Source organism: Cetorhinus maximus, chromosome 13 (assembly GCF_964194155.1).
Source record: "Cetorhinus maximus chromosome 13, sCetMax3.hap1.1, whole genome shotgun sequence".
Lineage (NCBI taxonomy): Eukaryota > Metazoa > Chordata > Chondrichthyes > Lamniformes > Cetorhinidae > Cetorhinus > Cetorhinus maximus.
The window spans coordinates 11,645,135-11,662,531 of record NC_135891.1 but is presented as its reverse complement, the minus strand read 5'-3'; the positions used below and the strand labels follow the sequence as shown (position 1 = coordinate 11,662,531).

Genomic DNA, 17,397 nt, shown 5'->3' with positions numbered 1-17,397 from the left:
ATAACCCATTGGAATTGTACATCCTGTTTGCAAATCTATGGGAAACAGGACCAATGTAGCCAAGAAAATAAGATCCAAAACTGATGGGAAGATGCAGCTCACTCAAGGGCAGAAGCAGTATGTACTCTCGGTTAAAGATAAACACTTGAAGGAGGAAGGAATGGAAATTCACGTTGATGGGTTTAGATGAAGTGAAGTTAGCTGGAGGCTTGAAACAAAAACAAAAATAGCTGGAAAAATTCAGCAGGTCTGACAGCATCTGTGGAGAGAAAGACAGAGTTAACGTTTTGAGTCCGTCTGACTCTTCATCAGAATTAAAGAGACCTTCTTTAGTTCTCTTCTTTTTCTGTCTCTAGTTCTGATAAAGAGTCATACGGACTCGAAACGTTAACTCTTGCTTTTCCCTCCACAGATGCTGTCAGACCTGCTGAGTTTTTCCAGCTATTTTTGTTTTTGTTTCATATTTCCAGCATCCGCGGTATTTTGCTTTTAGCTGGAGGCTTGTGTGGAGCATAAACACAGGCATCGATCAATTGGTCATTGGCCGGTTTCTGTGTTGTAAACTCCACGAGAGAGTGAAAGTTGTCACGAGGGAGGGAGTTTTTGTTGCTGTTTGTTTCTCCCACCGCGTCCCTGTTAATGCTTTGCCATTTGCCCACAGACAAATCTTGCTTCAACACGTTGTTCAACTATGAGGACATGCAGGAAATCACGCACCACTTCGCTGTATGCCACGTGGATGCCCCTGGACACCAGGAAGCAGCCCCACCTTTCCCATCAGGGTGAGAGGTTTCTGCACGTTGTATTTTGTTTAGTTACTGTGTTCGTTTGGGTAGATTCTTGACTAACAAGGGAGTCAAATAGACAGAAAAGTAGATTTCAGGCCACAAATAGATCAGCCATGATGTTATCAAGTGGTGGAGCAGGCTTATGGGACGACGGGCCTAATCCTGGGTATGTACTGTTGCAAAGCTTATCTTTCAGGAGTATTTGGATTAATTTCTTATTTGGATTAATTTCTTGGATGCAGATGAACGTGAATAGGTCATTGAGTTCCTGAGCCCATTCTGTCATTCAATTAGATGATCTGATTTGTATCTTTACTCCACCTATCCATCTTGGTTTCAAATCCCTTACTTAATACCCGTACCTAACAAAAACCTCTCCCTTGTAAGGTTTTTGCACCCTTTGCCTCTCTGCCCTGACAGCCTCCTCTTAGGCTATTGCCAATGCCCTTGTAGCTGGTGAACAGGAATTGCTGGAGATCAGATGGGTACGATTTTCCCCTCTCAATTTCCCTCTTACCCCCATCCTCTACTTCACCTTCCTGGCCAAGAGAGACTGCAACCTACATGTGGCCTGGTACTCACCCCCCCCAATTCACAATGCAGCTCAGCTGCCCTTATTTTATGTAGCGACAACCAGCCATGGGTTCATTACCTCAGTGGCTATCATCAGTGAGAAATCCAGAGCCTAAGGAATGCCAGCAAAACAGGGCTGCTAAGATGGTGGCACCTAGTTATTTTTCCTTCCAAAATGTGCTGTAAGAGTCACGGATTGAATATAAACTGTCAGGTAAGCAGTGGATTTATAGGAAACGTAAGGGAATGCTCCCCTCCCCTTCATGCTTCCTTGAGGGAGCATGGATTGGAAACAGGCACTGTAGACTTGATTCTCCAAGTTTGGGAGAACAGGATCATGGAAGCATCTATCTTTCTGTTTAGTTGATAGGACATGCAGCATATAGAACACAAGTCACATCACAGTAGTTTACAACGGATGTCAAACTTGATAAATGTGACATGTTTCTAACGAGGTTGAAGATCCAGCCACATAAACCACATACCTATACAGGCACACTGTATGATTCATTACATTTGCATTGAGGTGGGGTGGAGGGAGAAGCCTGAGTGTTTTTGCAGTGAAAATAATTTTGATCAGTTTTTTCACGTACACCCGATTCCCTGATCATTAGTTCTGATGAGCTGCAGATGTGGTGGGTAGTACAGTTTGAAGGAAGACTGACAAGTAAAGCATAAACATAGGGAAAGAAAGGGAATAGGTCAACTGGTCCAGCAAGCCAGTCCTATACTGCCCTGGTGCAGTATAATACCATGACCCAATCACTGCCCTTTTTACTCATCCTGATAGCTAGGCTAAATGGTTTTGGCATTGCTAAAATCCGCTAATGTTGCTACCTTTGGGATTGTTATTGCAAAACTTAATACTTGGGAAGCTGCTGTAGAAATCTACAGGATGTTGGGCTGCAGCAAATCACGACAGACCAGGTTAGCAATGGACCATTTCTTGACTTGTGATTTCTGTCTTTTGGTTTTGCAGATACCAGTACCCAACCATGGATGAGCTGGCTGATATGCTGCCTACAGTCTTAACCCATTTAAAGTGAGTTGGTTGCTCAAACAGACTCTGAGTGAATCCCAATTTCCCCCTCTCTCTCTCCCTCTTTCACGCAACAACACCTCCCCCCCAACTACATGATCCTCTTCTTCATTCGCCTCAGTGAGCAACTGTGCGTAATGATTTTTATTTGATTGTTTTGCAGCGTACAGACTGTGATTGGAATTGGAGTTGGGGCTGGTGCTTACATCCTAACCAAATTTGCAGTGAGTATCCAAATATATTAATTAATTAATCCTGGGAAGGCACGCATTTCCTGTCCCGCGCCCAGTTTCCACAATTTTTGGTTGCACCTTTATGCCAATAGGTAACATTGAAAATGCCCGTGTAAACATTTAGAAAGGGGATCCTGTATGTAAACGGTAGGCTGTAACCAAGTAACTTGAGGCTCTGGCCAGTAGATGGCAATTGAGAGAGCTGCTGAAATGCCTCAAGTCCGCCACCACATTTTGTATATGTATTAAAAAGAAACTTGTATGCATTAACTAACTACTCCCATAATGTTGCTCATTATTTGCTACTTTTCACCTTACTTTTAACTAATAGTTTTTGCATATTCCTTCAATCAATGATCCAAACGAGAGGTTTGCCGTAACATTTTCTACTGGTGATTTGGTGGTGTCACCCTGATAGAGCGATGAGCCATTTAACCAGCAAGGATCCATCATCGGGCAAATTCACATTGTTTCACGACTATGCATTCATCAATCTAGTCCCTAAGCTTTAGAATTCCCTCCGTAAACCTCTCCACTTTTCTCCTCCTTTAAGACTCTTGTTAAAACCTACCTCTTACACCTGTCCTAATGTCTTCTTGTTGTGGCTTGGGTCAGCCTCCTGTGGCAGCTGTAGCTCAATTGGTAGCACATTTGCCTCTGAATCACAAGGTTCCAGGTTCAAGCCCCACTCCAGGACTTGAACACAAAATTCAAGACTGACATACCAGTGCTCTGCTGAGGGAGTGCTGCACTGTTGGAAATGCAGCCTTTTGGATGAGATGTTAAACCAAGGCCCCACCTGCCTGCTTGGCCAGGTGCAAAAGATCACGTGTCACGGTTTTGAAGACGAGCTGGGGATGGGGAGTTATCCCCATTGTCCTGGCTAATGTTTGTCCCTCAATCAACATCACAATAAAAGCAGATGATCTGACATCACATTGCTGTTTGTGGGAGGTTGCTGAGCATAAATTAGCTGCCGCATTTCCTACATTACAGCAGTAACTAGCAAAAAGTACTTCGCTGGCACTAAGCTGCTTCGAGACGTCCGGTGGTCATGAAAATTGCTATATAACTGCAAGTCATTTTTCTTAGTATTGATTTTTGTCTGATGACGCACCCATAAAGCACTTTGGAATTGTTTTTACTAGGGCGAAAGCACAATATAACTGCAAGTTGTTAATGAATAGACAGATTGGGCCATTCATTGTCTCCCCTCTGCTCACAGTTCATTTACAGACATAAGGGTGTGAATTCAGTAATCCTGTACCCAAAGCATGGAGCCTCACTAGGCAAGAGGCCAGTCAGAGATGGTGGAAAATACCAATGTCCATTCTCCCACCCACAGTCTAATTGAGCAAGGCTCCGTGTTGGGAATGCAGGAAGGAACCCATACGCAGCAGGAAAGAAAGTGGAAAGTATCTTTTACGACCTTGGGGCATTCAGTGTAGTCACTGTTGGAATATAGAAAACACGGCAACCAATTTGCTCACACTAAACTCCTACAATAGCAATATAGTGACCAGAAAATTTGTTTTTTTTTAAATCATAGAATGGCCCCCTTCTGTGCTGTAACCATTCAGCCCATCGTGTCTGCGTTGGCTTGCTAAAGGGGGAATTCACCTAGTGCCACTCCCCCTTAGCCCTGCAATTTAGTTCTTTTCAGATAATGATCTGATTCCCTTTTGAAAGCTTCAGTTGACCTGCAGTCTCAGGCAGTGCATTCCAGATCCTAACTACTTGCTGTGTGAGAGTGTTTTTCCACATGTCGCCATTGCTTCTTAATTACCTTAAACTCGTGCCCTCTGGTTCTCAACCCTTCCGCCAATGGGAACAGTTTCTCCCTATCTACTCTGTCCAGACCCCTTATGATTTTGAATACGTCTCTCAAATCTCCTCTCAACCTTCTTCAAGGAAAACAGCCCCCACTTCTCTACTCTGTCTCTGTAACTGAAGTTCCTCATCCCTGGAACCATTCTCATTAATCTTTTCTGCAGCCTCTCTAATATTTTCACATCCTTCCTAAAGTGCGGTGCTCAGAACTGGTTGCAATATTCCAGTTGAGGCTGAACCAGTATTTTACAGGGGTTGAATATAATTTCCCTGCTATTGTACTCTGTCTCTATTGATAAAGCCCAGGACGCCACATGCTTTATTAATGGGGTCTCAACCTGTCCTGCCACCTTCAATGATTAATGCACATATACACCCAGCTGCCTCTGCTCCTGCACCTTTAGAATTGTACCTTTTATTTTATGTTGTGTCTCCTCCTTTCTTGCTACCAAACTAAATCGCTTCACACTTCCCTGCGTTAAATTTCATCTGCCACTTGTCCGCCCACTCCACAATCCTGTCTGTCCTTTTGACGTTTTACAATATCCTCCTCATGGCTCACAATGCTTCCAAGTTTTGTATCATCCACAAATTTGAAAAAATGTGCCCTGTACACCAAGGCCGAGGTCATTAATATGTATCAGGAAGAGCAGGGATCCTAACACCAATCTGTGGGGAAACCTTCCTCTAGTCCGAGGAACAACAGTTCACCACTATTTTCGCTTCCTGTCACTCAGCCAACTTCGTATCCATTTTGCTATTGTCCCTTTTTATTCCATGAGCTATAACTTTGCTTGTGTCTGTTGTGCGGCACTTTATCACATGTCTTTTGGAAGCCCTTGTACATAGCATTACCCTCATCGATTCCCTCTGCTACCTCAAAAAACTCAAGCAAGTTAGTTGAACATGATTTGCCCTTAACAAATCCATGCTGGCTTTCCTTAATTAACTCGCATTTGTCCATCACTATTGATTTTGTTCTGAATTATTGTTCCTAAAAGCTTCCCCACCACTGAGGTTAAACTTGCCTGGCCTGTAATTGCTGGGCTTATCTTTACACCCTTTTTTGAATAAGGGTGTAACATTTGCAATTCCCCACCACCCCCGAATCTAAGGAAGATTGGAAAATTATGGCCAGTGCCTCTGCAGTTTCCACACTCTCGTCCTTCTGTACCTTTGGATGCATCACATCTGGTTATGGTCCCTTATCAATTTTAAGTATGGACAGCCTATCCAATGTTTCAGCTTATCAATCTTAAACCCTTTGTGTCTGAACTACCCCCTCTTTCACCATGACCTGGGTAGCATCATCATCTTTGGTAAAGGCAGATGCAAAGTATTCATTTAAAACCTCAGTCAAAGCCCTGCCTCCATGCGTGAGTTCCTTTTTTGGTTCCTAATTGGCCTCGCTTCTCCTCTTACCATCTTTTTACTATTTATATGCTTATAGAAGACATTTGGATTCCTTTTCGTTAGCTGCCAGTCTCTTCTCTTACTCTCTCTTTGCTTCTCTTATTTGCTTTTTCAATTCCCTTCTGAACCTTCTATATTCAGCCTGGTTCTCAGTTGTATCATCCACCTATCATCTGACATAAGCATCCTTTTTCTGCTTCGTCTTACTCACTATACTATTTGTCATCCAGGGAGCTCTGGATTTGTTTGCCCTACTTTTCCCCTCATGGGAACATACCTTGACGGTACTTAAATTACCTCTTTAAAGGCAGCCCATTGTTCAGTAACAGTTTTGTCTGCTAATCTTTGATTCCAGTTCATCTGGCCCAGATCCATTCTTACCCCCATTGAAATTAGCTTTCCACCAGTTAACTGTCCTTATTCTGGATTGTTCCTTGCCCTTTTCAATAGCTAATCTACACCTTATGATACAGTGATCACTATCTCCTAAATATTCTTCTCCTGACACTTGAGTCACTTGGCCTACCTCATTCCCAATAACCAGTCCAGCAATGCCTCTTTTCTCTTTGGACTGAAAATATACAGCTGTAGAAAATTTTCCTGAACACATTCTAGGAACTCTTGCCCCTCTCTGTCCTTCACACTTCTTCTACACCAGTCTATTTAATTAAAGTTTCCATTATAACTACTGTATTATTTTTGCACTTCTCTGTAATTTCCATGCAAATTTGTCCCTCTACGTCTTTCTCACTACTTTGTCAATAGACTACACTGAGCAATGCGATTGTATCTTTTCGCTCCTTAACTCTTGCCTTGACCCCTCTGGGACATCCCCTCTCTCCAGTACTGCAATGTCCTTCTTAATCAGTACTGCCACCTTCCCCCTTATCTTTCCTGAACACCTTGTACCCAGAAATATTTAATACCCAGTCCTGCCCTTCCATTATCGCCATAGCATCATATTTCCACATGGCAATCCCCATCACCAATTTTATTTATCACACTCTGCACATTTAAGTAGATACAATTAGACTTTATTACTTTTCCTCTTGTGCTGAACTCACCTAATATCTTACCATTTCCTACTTTCTCTCTTCCAATATTATTTGCACCCTGGTATCCTTCCCTAGTATTACCTCCTGGCTCCCACACCCCTGCCAAGTTGATATAAACTCTCCCCAGTAGCACTAAAAAATTGCCTTGCAAGGAAATTGATCCCCACTCTGTTTAGGTCCAACCTGCCCTGTCTGCACTGGCTCCATCTCCTCCAGAACTGACCCTAATGTCCCAGGGATCCAAAGCCCTCTTTGCTGCACCATCACTCCAGCCGTGCAGTCATCTGCTTTATCCTCCCGTTTCTAAACTCGCTCGTGTGTGGCACTGGGAATAATCCAGTGATTACTACTTCTGAGGTCCTACTTGCTCATTTCCTACCTAGCTCCCTGAATTTTGACTGCAGGACCACACCTCTTCCCCCTCTCCACCCCCCTCTCCCTGTGTTGTTGGTACCCATGTGGACCACAACCGCTGGCTGTGCACCCTCCCGCCTCAGGATGCTCTGCAGCCGATCACTGACATCTTGGACCATGGCAATAGGGAGGTAACACACCATCCAGGATTCACATCTGTAGCTGCAGAAATGCCTGTTTGTTTCCCCAACTATCGAATCTCCTATCACTTTTTCTCTTCCGGTCGCTTTCTCCAACCCCCTCCCACTGAGCCAGTGATGGTGCCATGAACATGGCTTTGGCTGCACTCTCCAGCTGAACCATTGCTTTCATCGGTATTTAGAACTGAATACTGGTTGGAGGGTGAAATGCACTCAGGGGATTCCTTTACTACTTGCCTATTTCTTCTTGACTGCCTGGTGGTCACTCATTGCCCCTCTCCCTGCATACTCTTAAGCTACAGGATGACTACACCTATAACCGTGCCATCCACAAAGCTCTCAACCACTCAGATGTGCCGCAGTGACACCAGCTGCTGCTCAAGCTCTGAAACCCAGAGCTCGAGCTGCTGCAGCTGACGACACTTGCACATGTGGTTATCCAGGACACAGCGAATGTCCTGGAGTTCCCACATGGAACAGGATGCGCACTTCAGAGATTGGAGCTGCCCTGTCATTCCTCTTATCAGGTAATGAAACCTACTACTTAAAAAATAAAAAATAAAACTCACTCGCTATTCACTTTAATATAGGGAAGATTAATTGAAATGCTTTACTTAACCCTTATTATCAAAAAAAATTGAAATTTTTAATTTCCCAACTCCTTGGACTCCCTTTGTAGAAAGGGAAGCAAAGCTGCAATGTTGAACGGTCTTCCTGTGATGTCACAGGTTGTTGTTTCTCTCTCACTTAAGTGATCCTGAGCTGCTTCACACTGCTCCCGGTCTGCTTCACCGTGATCCTGAGCTGCGGCACACTCCTCCTGACGTTGGCTGAGTACTAAATATCAGGATGCTGGGTAGGCTCCCCCCACCTGCTGTTCTTCATAATTATACTATGGAATCTTTTCTGACCACTTAAAAGTACAAATGGAGTCTTGAGTTAATGTCTCATCTGAAAGGTGGCACCTCCAACAGTGTAGCCCTCCCTCAGTGTTGCATTGGCGCTAGAATTTGTCGCTGGAGTGGGACTTAGACATAACCTTCAGACTCTGAAACATGTATGCTACCAACTGAGCCAAAGCTGATCTGCAAGATACTGTGCAGTGTGTCCAATCTTTTCTTGAGTCGCTTCTAACCTCTAACTTCTGTCTGTTTTGTTTTGTGTAGCTGAATCATCAAAATTTCGTGGAGGGACTTGTCCTTATCAACATTGACCCATGTGCTAAAGGCTGGATGGACTGGGCTGCATCAAAAGTACGCAGGACTGTACCTTTAAATGATTTGTTCTATGGAGGCATTACTTGCCAATATTTCCCCTCCTTTCCTAAAGAGATTCACAATCTAAGTCCTTGCTGGGGTATGATTCCCCCGACACTAATTGCCTTCCAATAACTTCAATTCATGAGCCATTGCGATGAGTATTGGCATGTTGTTTAACAGTGTAGTTTGCAGGGTGGTGGCTAATCACTGAGGTGAGAGGGGCACAGCTCAGTCTGACATGGGATGGCAGGAGGGTTTCAGATTGTAGCATGGGACTGAGTGTTTTAACCCAGAGCACTTGAAAGAATGACATTTACACGGCCATGGGGAAAGAGCAGTGGCATTGAGACCAATTGGGTAGCTCGATCAATTAAGCTGCATATTCATTACTGGCTACATACAGTTTGGCTATTGATTGTCTCCCGTTTGTTTAGTTTACTCCAGATTGCTGTCGTTTTGGGGATATCACATAAGGATTGCATTGGGCTTGGTGAAGATGCATTTATTTAAGTTGAATAGTCTGTCATCAATGACTAACCTACTGTGTATACTCAGTATTAGATATGCCCTTGATTGAGGTATCAGAGGGCAATTAATACCTGTGAACTATTACCTGACATAAAGTGGTGATTTCAGGAAATTATGGGAAAAATTAGGACAAAAAATATTGGGATATTCTGTATCTGGTGATTGTTAAGTGCTCTGGTGCTGGTGCCTCCTGGTTTTCGGTGGTGCCCTACTTCTGTTGTTGAGGGAATAATCAGCCTCTTGTTCTCTTTCAGCTTTCCGGATGGACAACCAACCTGGATGACATTGTGCTGGCTCATCATTTCAGCAGTGTGAGTTGAAGCTGTTTGCACACGGTACTAATTGGCATCTTGTCCATGAGACCCATCTCCTGCTCACGCCAAACCCAGTTCACCCATCACCCCTGTGCCCACTGACTTACATTGGCTAAGAGTTGAGCAACACCTTGACTCTAATATTCTCACCCTCCTTTTCAAATCCCTCTTGTGGCCTTGCCCTGTAATTTCGTCGAGTCCCACGACCCTCGGAGATATCTGCACTCCTCAAATTCTGGCCCCTGGAGCATCCCTAATTTTAATGGCTCCGCCATCGGAGGCCGTGCCTGCAGTTTCTGCCTCAGCCTCCCCGCCTCTCTTCCTCTTTCCTCCTTTTTTAGATGCTTCTTTAAAACCTACCTCTTTGATCAAACTTTGGCCATCTTGAGTCTAATAGCGCCTTATGTGGGTTGGTGTCAAGTTTTGTTTTATAATGCTGCTGTGAAGGGCCTTGGGATATTTTAGCATGTTAAAGGTGTTACAGGAATGCAAGTTATTATCGTTGTGTAGGTTTAAGCTGTTTACTCGGTGTATTAATTAGGATTACTGCTACAATCCGATTTGTGCTTTCCTCTTACCTCCTTATTGCTCATTATAGAATTGTGAACATTGGCTGCAGCTTTTTCCATAGTATGTTGCAGATATAAATAGCTCACATGTTACAGCGAGGCTTTTGGAGATAATTGGGGTACTTGTACAGTTGGCAGTGGAAGACCTGGTATCCAAGTGCATTAACTTAATCTCGGCGCTCTCGCCACTAGGAGTGAAGTACTTTGAGCCATGGAAACGAGGGGAGCTGCCTCAGGGAGGAAAGCTAGCTGAAGCACAGGGTTATGCTAAAACTCTATAAAACACTAGTTAGACCGCAGCTAGAGTACTGTGTGCAATTCTGGTCACCGCTTTGCAGGAAGGATCTGATCACCCTAGACAGGTAGAGAGGAGATTTACAAGCATGTTGCCAGGAATGGAACATTTTGGCTATGACGAAATATTGGATAGGCTGGGATTGGTCTTTTTGAAGTACAGGATGCTAAGGGGAGATTTAATTGAGGTGTATAAAATTGAGAAGGCTGGATGAATGGATAGAAAGGATCTATTTCCCTTAGCAGACATGTCAATAACCAGGGGGAGTAGATATAAAGTAATTGGTAGGAGGATTTGAGGAGTGTTTTTTTTCACCCAGAGGGTGATGGGATCTGATACTCATTGCCTAAAAGGCTGGTAGAGGCAAAAACCCTTATTGCATTTTAAAAAGCGCCTGGTTACAAGGCTACGGACCAAGAGTTGGAAGGTGAGGTTAGGCTGGATGGCTCTTTTTCAGCCAGCACAGAGACAATGGGCTGAATGGCCACCTTTTATATTGTAAATTTTTGGCACAGTAAGGGAGGCAAAGTCCGGCTTTATTTTGTTTTCCCCTCCTCCTCCGAAGCTGAACTATTGCTAGCTGTCAAAATTGTGAGGAGGAAGATTGCCACCCATTTGACTTCTGAGAGGGGTTGTCCAGAAATGTCTCAAATAAAGACACAATAACACACTTTCAAAGAGCAGAATGGGCTGAATGGCCTCCTCCTGTGCTATGTTTCGCCCTGGTCTGGGGAGTGGGGCAAGTTGATTTTGCTTTTGCAGAGAGCTGGCACAGATATGACAGGCTGAAGGGCCTCCTGCTATACCATGAGCATTCTATGATTCCGGTTACTGACCCTATTTAGTCTATTAAAAACATTTCGTAACTTTGAACACCCCTTCCCTTAACCTTCCAATGCGGAGAACAATCCCAGCTTCTCCAGTCTCCCTCATCCCTGGCAGCAGTCTGCTAAATCCCATCCTTCCCAAAGCATGGAGCTCAGGACTGGACCAAGTATTCCGGCTCAGGCCTAACCGATGATTCATAAAGGTTCGGCTTTTGTGAGTTTAAATGATTTAAGTTAGTTTCAGTACAGTTCCTAAATGGGTATGAGTCACACTGGAAAACTGCCTCCAGTAGAGTTAGTGGGGGTGGGCTATGGAGTGTTGTCTGCTCCTGGTTAATGGCAGTGACTGGGTTGACAGAGAACCAGCCTGGGGTTTTCATTTTCTGTGCCTCTCGCTGTTTTCTGCTCCTGAAGCACAGAATGAAGCTTGCAACAATATCATCTGTTTCTTGCTGAACTTGGGAGAAAGATGTGACAGTTTTCTGCTGAGGGAAATGGAGGTGGCAGTAAACTGGGTCCCCTGAGCTGGAGTCAACTTAATGATGAGTAGATAAACCCCTCTGGGTTTAGCATTTGCTTCAGCCCAGATTTTGCTGCGCTTGTTACATTAATCAGTCAAGGTCACTTTGGTTGGGATGCATGCTGGGGCACAGCCTGCAGTGGACAGGACACGCACCCACCCTCGTCACACCCTAGGATGCTGTAAATCTGAAGTGAAAGCACTCCGCAGCTCAGGCTGCGTCTGTGGAAAGAGAAACTGAGTGTTTCCGGTCGATGACTTTTCATCAAAACTGAATGATGTCAGAGATTGAGAGACAGTGGTGTGGTGGGGAATGTCACTGGGCTAGTAATCTAGGGGCCCAGCTGAATGCTCTGGAGGCACCACCATTGCAGCTGGTAGAATTTAAATTCAGTTAATAAATCTGAAATTGAAAACTAGGAGTGGATTTTACTTCCCCCACCCCTGCACCCCCAGGCTAGCTTTTGGCAGAAGGCTTCCCACCCACCCCTGACCTGGTCCCCTTGATACGGTAGGTGGGAGGGGGATGAAATTGGTAGCCAGTCAGCCTGCCTGCCTTTTGGAAAACAATCATCAATGAGCAATTGAGCTTGTTAACAAGCTAACTGACCTGGATATTAAACAAAAACACAAAATGCTAGAAAAACTCAGCAGGTCTGGCAGCGTCTGTGGAGAGAGAAACAGAGTTAACGTTTCGAGTCCACGTGACTCTTCTTCAGAGCTGAAGAGAAATGGAAATGTAATGAAATTTATACTGTTTAAGGGAGGGGGGTGGTGGGGCAGATGGGGCTGGTAGTGTACCAATAGTGTAACCACTACCATTAACACTGATGAAGAGTCACTCGGACTCGAAGCGTTGGCTGTATTCCTCTTCGCAGATGCTGTCAGGCCTGCTGGGATTTTCCAGGTATTTTTGTTTTTGTTTTAGATTTCCAGCACCCGCAGTATTTTGCTTTTACCATTAACACTCCCTTTGTCCTTTAGTTCATGACATCTTTGTCAATCCCTCCATTGTCCCACCCCAGTAAAATTCAGCCAGCAGTCTAAATAATGATGACCATGAAACTGTCATTGGTTGTTGTAGAAACCCTATTGGCTCACTAATGTCCTTTAGGGAAGGGCATTTGGTGATGGACAACAAAAGTGGGTATGATTTTAAACAGATAACATTGTTGTTAAGCGACACATCACCCAGAGGCACTTTAAGCAATTAACAGTAAACCTATTAAAAAGTCCAATGATGCAAGCAGACGAAATGCCTGAGCTTTAAATTATAGCTCGATCTTTGTCTCTGATTTCAAAAACGAGGCTAGATTGCATACATGAGAACTGATAATTTGGTCTTTGCACCTCGGGACCTATAAACTAGCCTATTAAAATCTGGAACTTGCCTTGTCATTGTGTTGGCTATGCAAATTTTTTATTCTTAAAGTGAGCATCATTTCAGATGGGGTGTGAAAGACCAGGTTTCTGATGAGAATACTGGCCAAACCCGGTTGAACAGACCTCTCCCAGGAGGAGAGCTGAGTGATCAGCAGACCTACCTACCTACCTACTGTTGTTACTCTTGTTTTCTTTTAATTTAAGCAGCCTGGTTTGTGAACAATTCACTGAATGAATTCACTTAAATAAAACCAGAAAATGCTTCAGCCGATCAGGCAGCGTCTGTGGAGAGAGAAACAAAATTAATGCCTCAAGTCTGTGACCTTTCGTTAGAATGATTGTGACTAAGGGACCATCGATCTGAAACGTTTACCTCTGCTTCGTCAGAGCTGGTGCTGGCCTGCTAAATGCCCCCAGCATTTTCCTTTACTGTTTGATTTGCAGTATTTTGTTTTTGTTTGAATGGGCAAGCTGTTCAATGTAAATCATGGGGATGGCTAATGGGGGTGATAATAACAGTGCGAATGCATGGTATTGGCGAGAGGTGTCAGCTGTGGCTCAGTTCATAGCACCCTCGCCTTTGAATCAGAGGATTGTGGGTTCATGTCCCACTCCCGGAAACCAAGAACTGTGAATGTACTCGAAAGAGTTACAATCTATGACTGTTGATAACTCGAAAGAGTTGCATGGTATTGGCAATTAGGGGTCTACAGTGTGTGTGTGTGTGGGATGGGTGAAAGATAACTTGCATCAGATGCTCATGCTATAATTAATTAATTGCAGTGCCACATCCATCAATTAACCTGCGAGCCAGTCTGCACATACCAAGCTCCCACAATGGGCAATGCAGTCATCTGTTTATTGATGTTGCGTGAGGGTTAAATGTTGGCCAAGAGCCCAGCAGTTTTGTGCATGGAAGTGGACTGTGCTCAGTACTATCTTGTTGGTCTTTGATGGGCACAGTTTCATTTTCCTAAGGTTAACCAACTTTCTGCGTTTTCCCCTCCTCCCTGAACTGTTGCCCCTATAGGAGGAGCTGGAAACCAACTTGGAGCTGATCCAGACCTACCGACTCCACATCTCCCAGGACATCAACCAGGAAAACCTTCATCTCTTTGTCGACTCGTACAACAGGTAAGAGATGACTTTATAGAGGGATGTTCTGGTCTTGGAAAACGTGTAGCCCTGGAGCGACACTATTGGTTTTAAAAAATACATGAAAATATTCACGCTTTGCTCACCCTGCGCAATAGATAGCAGTCGTCAATATTAACCCTCGCCTTACCCAGTAACCCATTCCTTGCCAAAAGGGCAGTGAGTTTAAAGGGTTAAAATCCACCTTTCCTGATGCCACAATAAGATTATTCAGAGAACTGATGAGCCAAACAGACCAGCCAGATCCGGGGCTCAGGCTCAGACTCTGTGCTGATAGCTGTGCGGACAGTGCCCTTGGGTTACCAGGGAGGAAATGGATGGGGGATTTCTGACCCTGGTCGCTCAGCCTGCAGCCCTGGCTGTAAGGTTCTACTTTTGGATGCTAAAGTGAGCGTGCATTTCAGCATCTGCCCATGATGCCTCGCATGTTCGAAAAGCCCCCTGACGCTCGTTGGCATGTGCCGTGTGTGAGCAGCGCCCACCTGAGTAAGGTGCAGGGTGCCCTATACCCTGGCAAGGAGACCTCTTCCTGAAGAAAGGAGGGTGAAAGATTGGCAAATTAAACGAAGCCCATGTGTGGCCTCTTGTTCATGCAGATGGTACAAAAGAAAAAGTCTGTTTCTACTTGAGCTTCGTTTAGTAGGGATGGGAAAGATGAATCCTTGCAGCAAGAGGACACGATGCTCAGATCAGTCCCTCTGTGATGCAGTGTTACTTTACCAAGGCGTGGAGTGCTAAGGTGGGAGGGGCAGTCAGGATTTTGCAAGCAGCAGAAAATTGGACTGTATGTAACTTCAGTAACCGTATAATCACTCATTCAGTGAGGTAAAGAAACAGATTTGGAGGGTACTGAGCAAAAATCAAGATAATAATAGAATTGAACCCGCATTTCAAATGACTGTTTCAACTAAGACCAGAACAGATCATTGTGTAGACTGCGGATTTACATCTGTAGGGCTGGTTCTCAAACTGGCGCTCCTGTTGAGGCAGCCAAGTCCCAAGGAAATGGAGAATGAATGTTTTCCGGCCTGTTCAACCTGCAAGCATGGCTCCCTTTGGAAGAGCAGGAGAGTAGAATTGTTTTTCTGTATTGCCCTTGAATCCTTAATTTAGTAAGCAGGAAATGTTTTTGTCTCAGGGTAGATGCACGGTCAGCTGTTTGGGGTGTACGGGTTTACAGGGAGTGCACTTTTCTTGCAAGAATCCTTGAAGATCTACAAAGTCGAGAGGAGCCTGATGTATTTCATAGGGGTGTTTTACATGGATTGTCGGAGACTTCTATCAAATATTGTCCCCTGCCACTCTTTAGCCTCCTCCCCACCCATTACAGCTTCATGGGCTCAGAAAAATTCCACCTATTCCAAATTGTATATAGTCTGAGCGACGTTCCCTCTGAGCTGTGTGAAAAACCATGCACTTAATTATTACTGCTGTGCACATGCTCAGTGACAGAGAGCCTCTCCGCCCTAAACAATCAATTAAAAATAACCTCTCATGTAACGTGCTTCCTGAAGCATCTACTTGAGCATCTACTTGAGGTACGTTCCATAACTATATGTTAAAGATTTATAACCTGGAGCAGGGTTTTGCCAGTAGCAGGGTTTCTTGCCCCACCACCCTAACAGTCAATGGGAAATGCATCCCCTTGATTGGCTGGAGGCGGGACTTTTGGCCATCGCTCCCAGACAGAAGTCCCACCTCCGAGGGTTGCCAGCCAATCTGACTCTAGTCCGGGCAACTCCAGTGTTCAGTCTGCAAGCGGTCTCCAGGTTTCTAAGTCCCGGAGTCCAGGACCAGGTAACTGCGTTGGGTGAATCACGGTGGGGAGGGGGGGGGTCGGGGAGAGTGATGGTGGTGGGAGTCTAGATGGAGAGGCTGGGTGGTGGGTGGGGGTGGTCAGGGTAAAGGGGTGGACCATTTACCATTTTGGGGAGGGGAGAAACAATCCATGTGGGAAAAGTGCTTTTCCACCTAATCTACTTTATATATTCCTGGCTCTTCGCAGCCAGTTGGCTGCAGGATTCGATGGAAGGGGAAGGTGACAGGCAGAGACTCTGGGGCAAGGAGCAGCCGGCTCCTCTGGCCAGACTGTAGCCAAACTGCTCCCTGACTTTGGGTCTATGATCAACGAAGAGTTCGCTGGTCCTCAGGGCTTGGACCTGGGCATGTTCAGCCTCAGCTGGTGACATTTTCACAGAGGAAATGACAGTGGTGTGGATGCTAGTCCTTTCCCTGGGCTTTTCCCTGACCTGTGACCCCCTAAGAGAATGAAATGCTGGCTGAAAACACTCAGGGACTGAGGGTGAAGGGAGGCACCAATCCCCACCCCCTGATTAATGATGACTTTCTCGCCTGTTCTACTAAATGATCTGAGGCATAGTCCTCAGTCACTTGTTTTTATTTTATTTACAGCGTAGTGAGGGAGTTGGAAGAGGGACTTGAGAAACTTGCTCCGCAGAGGCACTTAGAACCTGCGGCTATATTGTGACGTGGCAAAAGTAAATGGGGAAGTATTGACATAGCAGTTTACAATGGTAAAATTCAACACAAAGCGTGAGCAAAAATTGTGACAACAGGAAGTAGGGTTTGTGAGCTGAAAGTGCAAGACTTTATGAATATATAGATAGATGTGTTTATCCGGAGTTGAGTGTGTAATAACTTATGTGCACCCTTTTTTTTCCCATTACAGTCGTAGAGATCTGGAGATTGAACGACCTGCTATTGGTGTCAATGAAGCGACTGAGAAAACTCTGCAGTGAGTAACTTTTAATTGTACAAATTAAAGTTAAGTGTGTACAGGTGTGTGGAGGACGCTCATTATGCACATATAAAGGGACACTTATTGACACTGGTGGTGGGTGGTAGAGTTAGGGGCTATATATTTCTGATGTCGCACTTTGTGATCTAACCTGAGTAAACCTCTGGTCCTCTGCTTTACCAACTGGCTGTAAGAAGTTTAGTAATAGCAGACAAGGGCAGCAGACACATAAGAACACCACAAGCACCTGGAAGTTCCCCTCCGTTGTAATGTGGCCTTGTCACCTATTTGTAACAGAGTTGAT

The 17,397-nt window shown here is 44.8% G+C and overlaps 1 protein-coding gene across 2 annotated transcripts in view; it reads left to right on the top strand.

The window, feature by feature from the left end:
* Positions 1 to 17,397, top strand: part of LOC144688421 (protein NDRG3-like) — an 87,538-nt gene that overhangs the window by 47,272 nt on the left and 22,869 nt on the right. For both annotated transcript variants that reach the window (XM_078554930.1, XM_078554931.1), the window contains exons 5-11: positions 662 to 782; positions 2,341 to 2,403; positions 2,564 to 2,624; positions 8,652 to 8,738; positions 9,527 to 9,583; positions 14,211 to 14,314; positions 17,025 to 17,090. In XM_078554930.1, the coding sequence (XP_078411056.1) occupies positions 662 to 782; positions 2,341 to 2,403; positions 2,564 to 2,624; positions 8,652 to 8,738; positions 9,527 to 9,583; positions 14,211 to 14,314; positions 17,025 to 17,090 (559 nt within the window). The remainder of the gene's footprint in view (positions 1 to 661; positions 783 to 2,340; positions 2,404 to 2,563; positions 2,625 to 8,651; positions 8,739 to 9,526; positions 9,584 to 14,210; positions 14,315 to 17,024; positions 17,091 to 17,397) is intronic.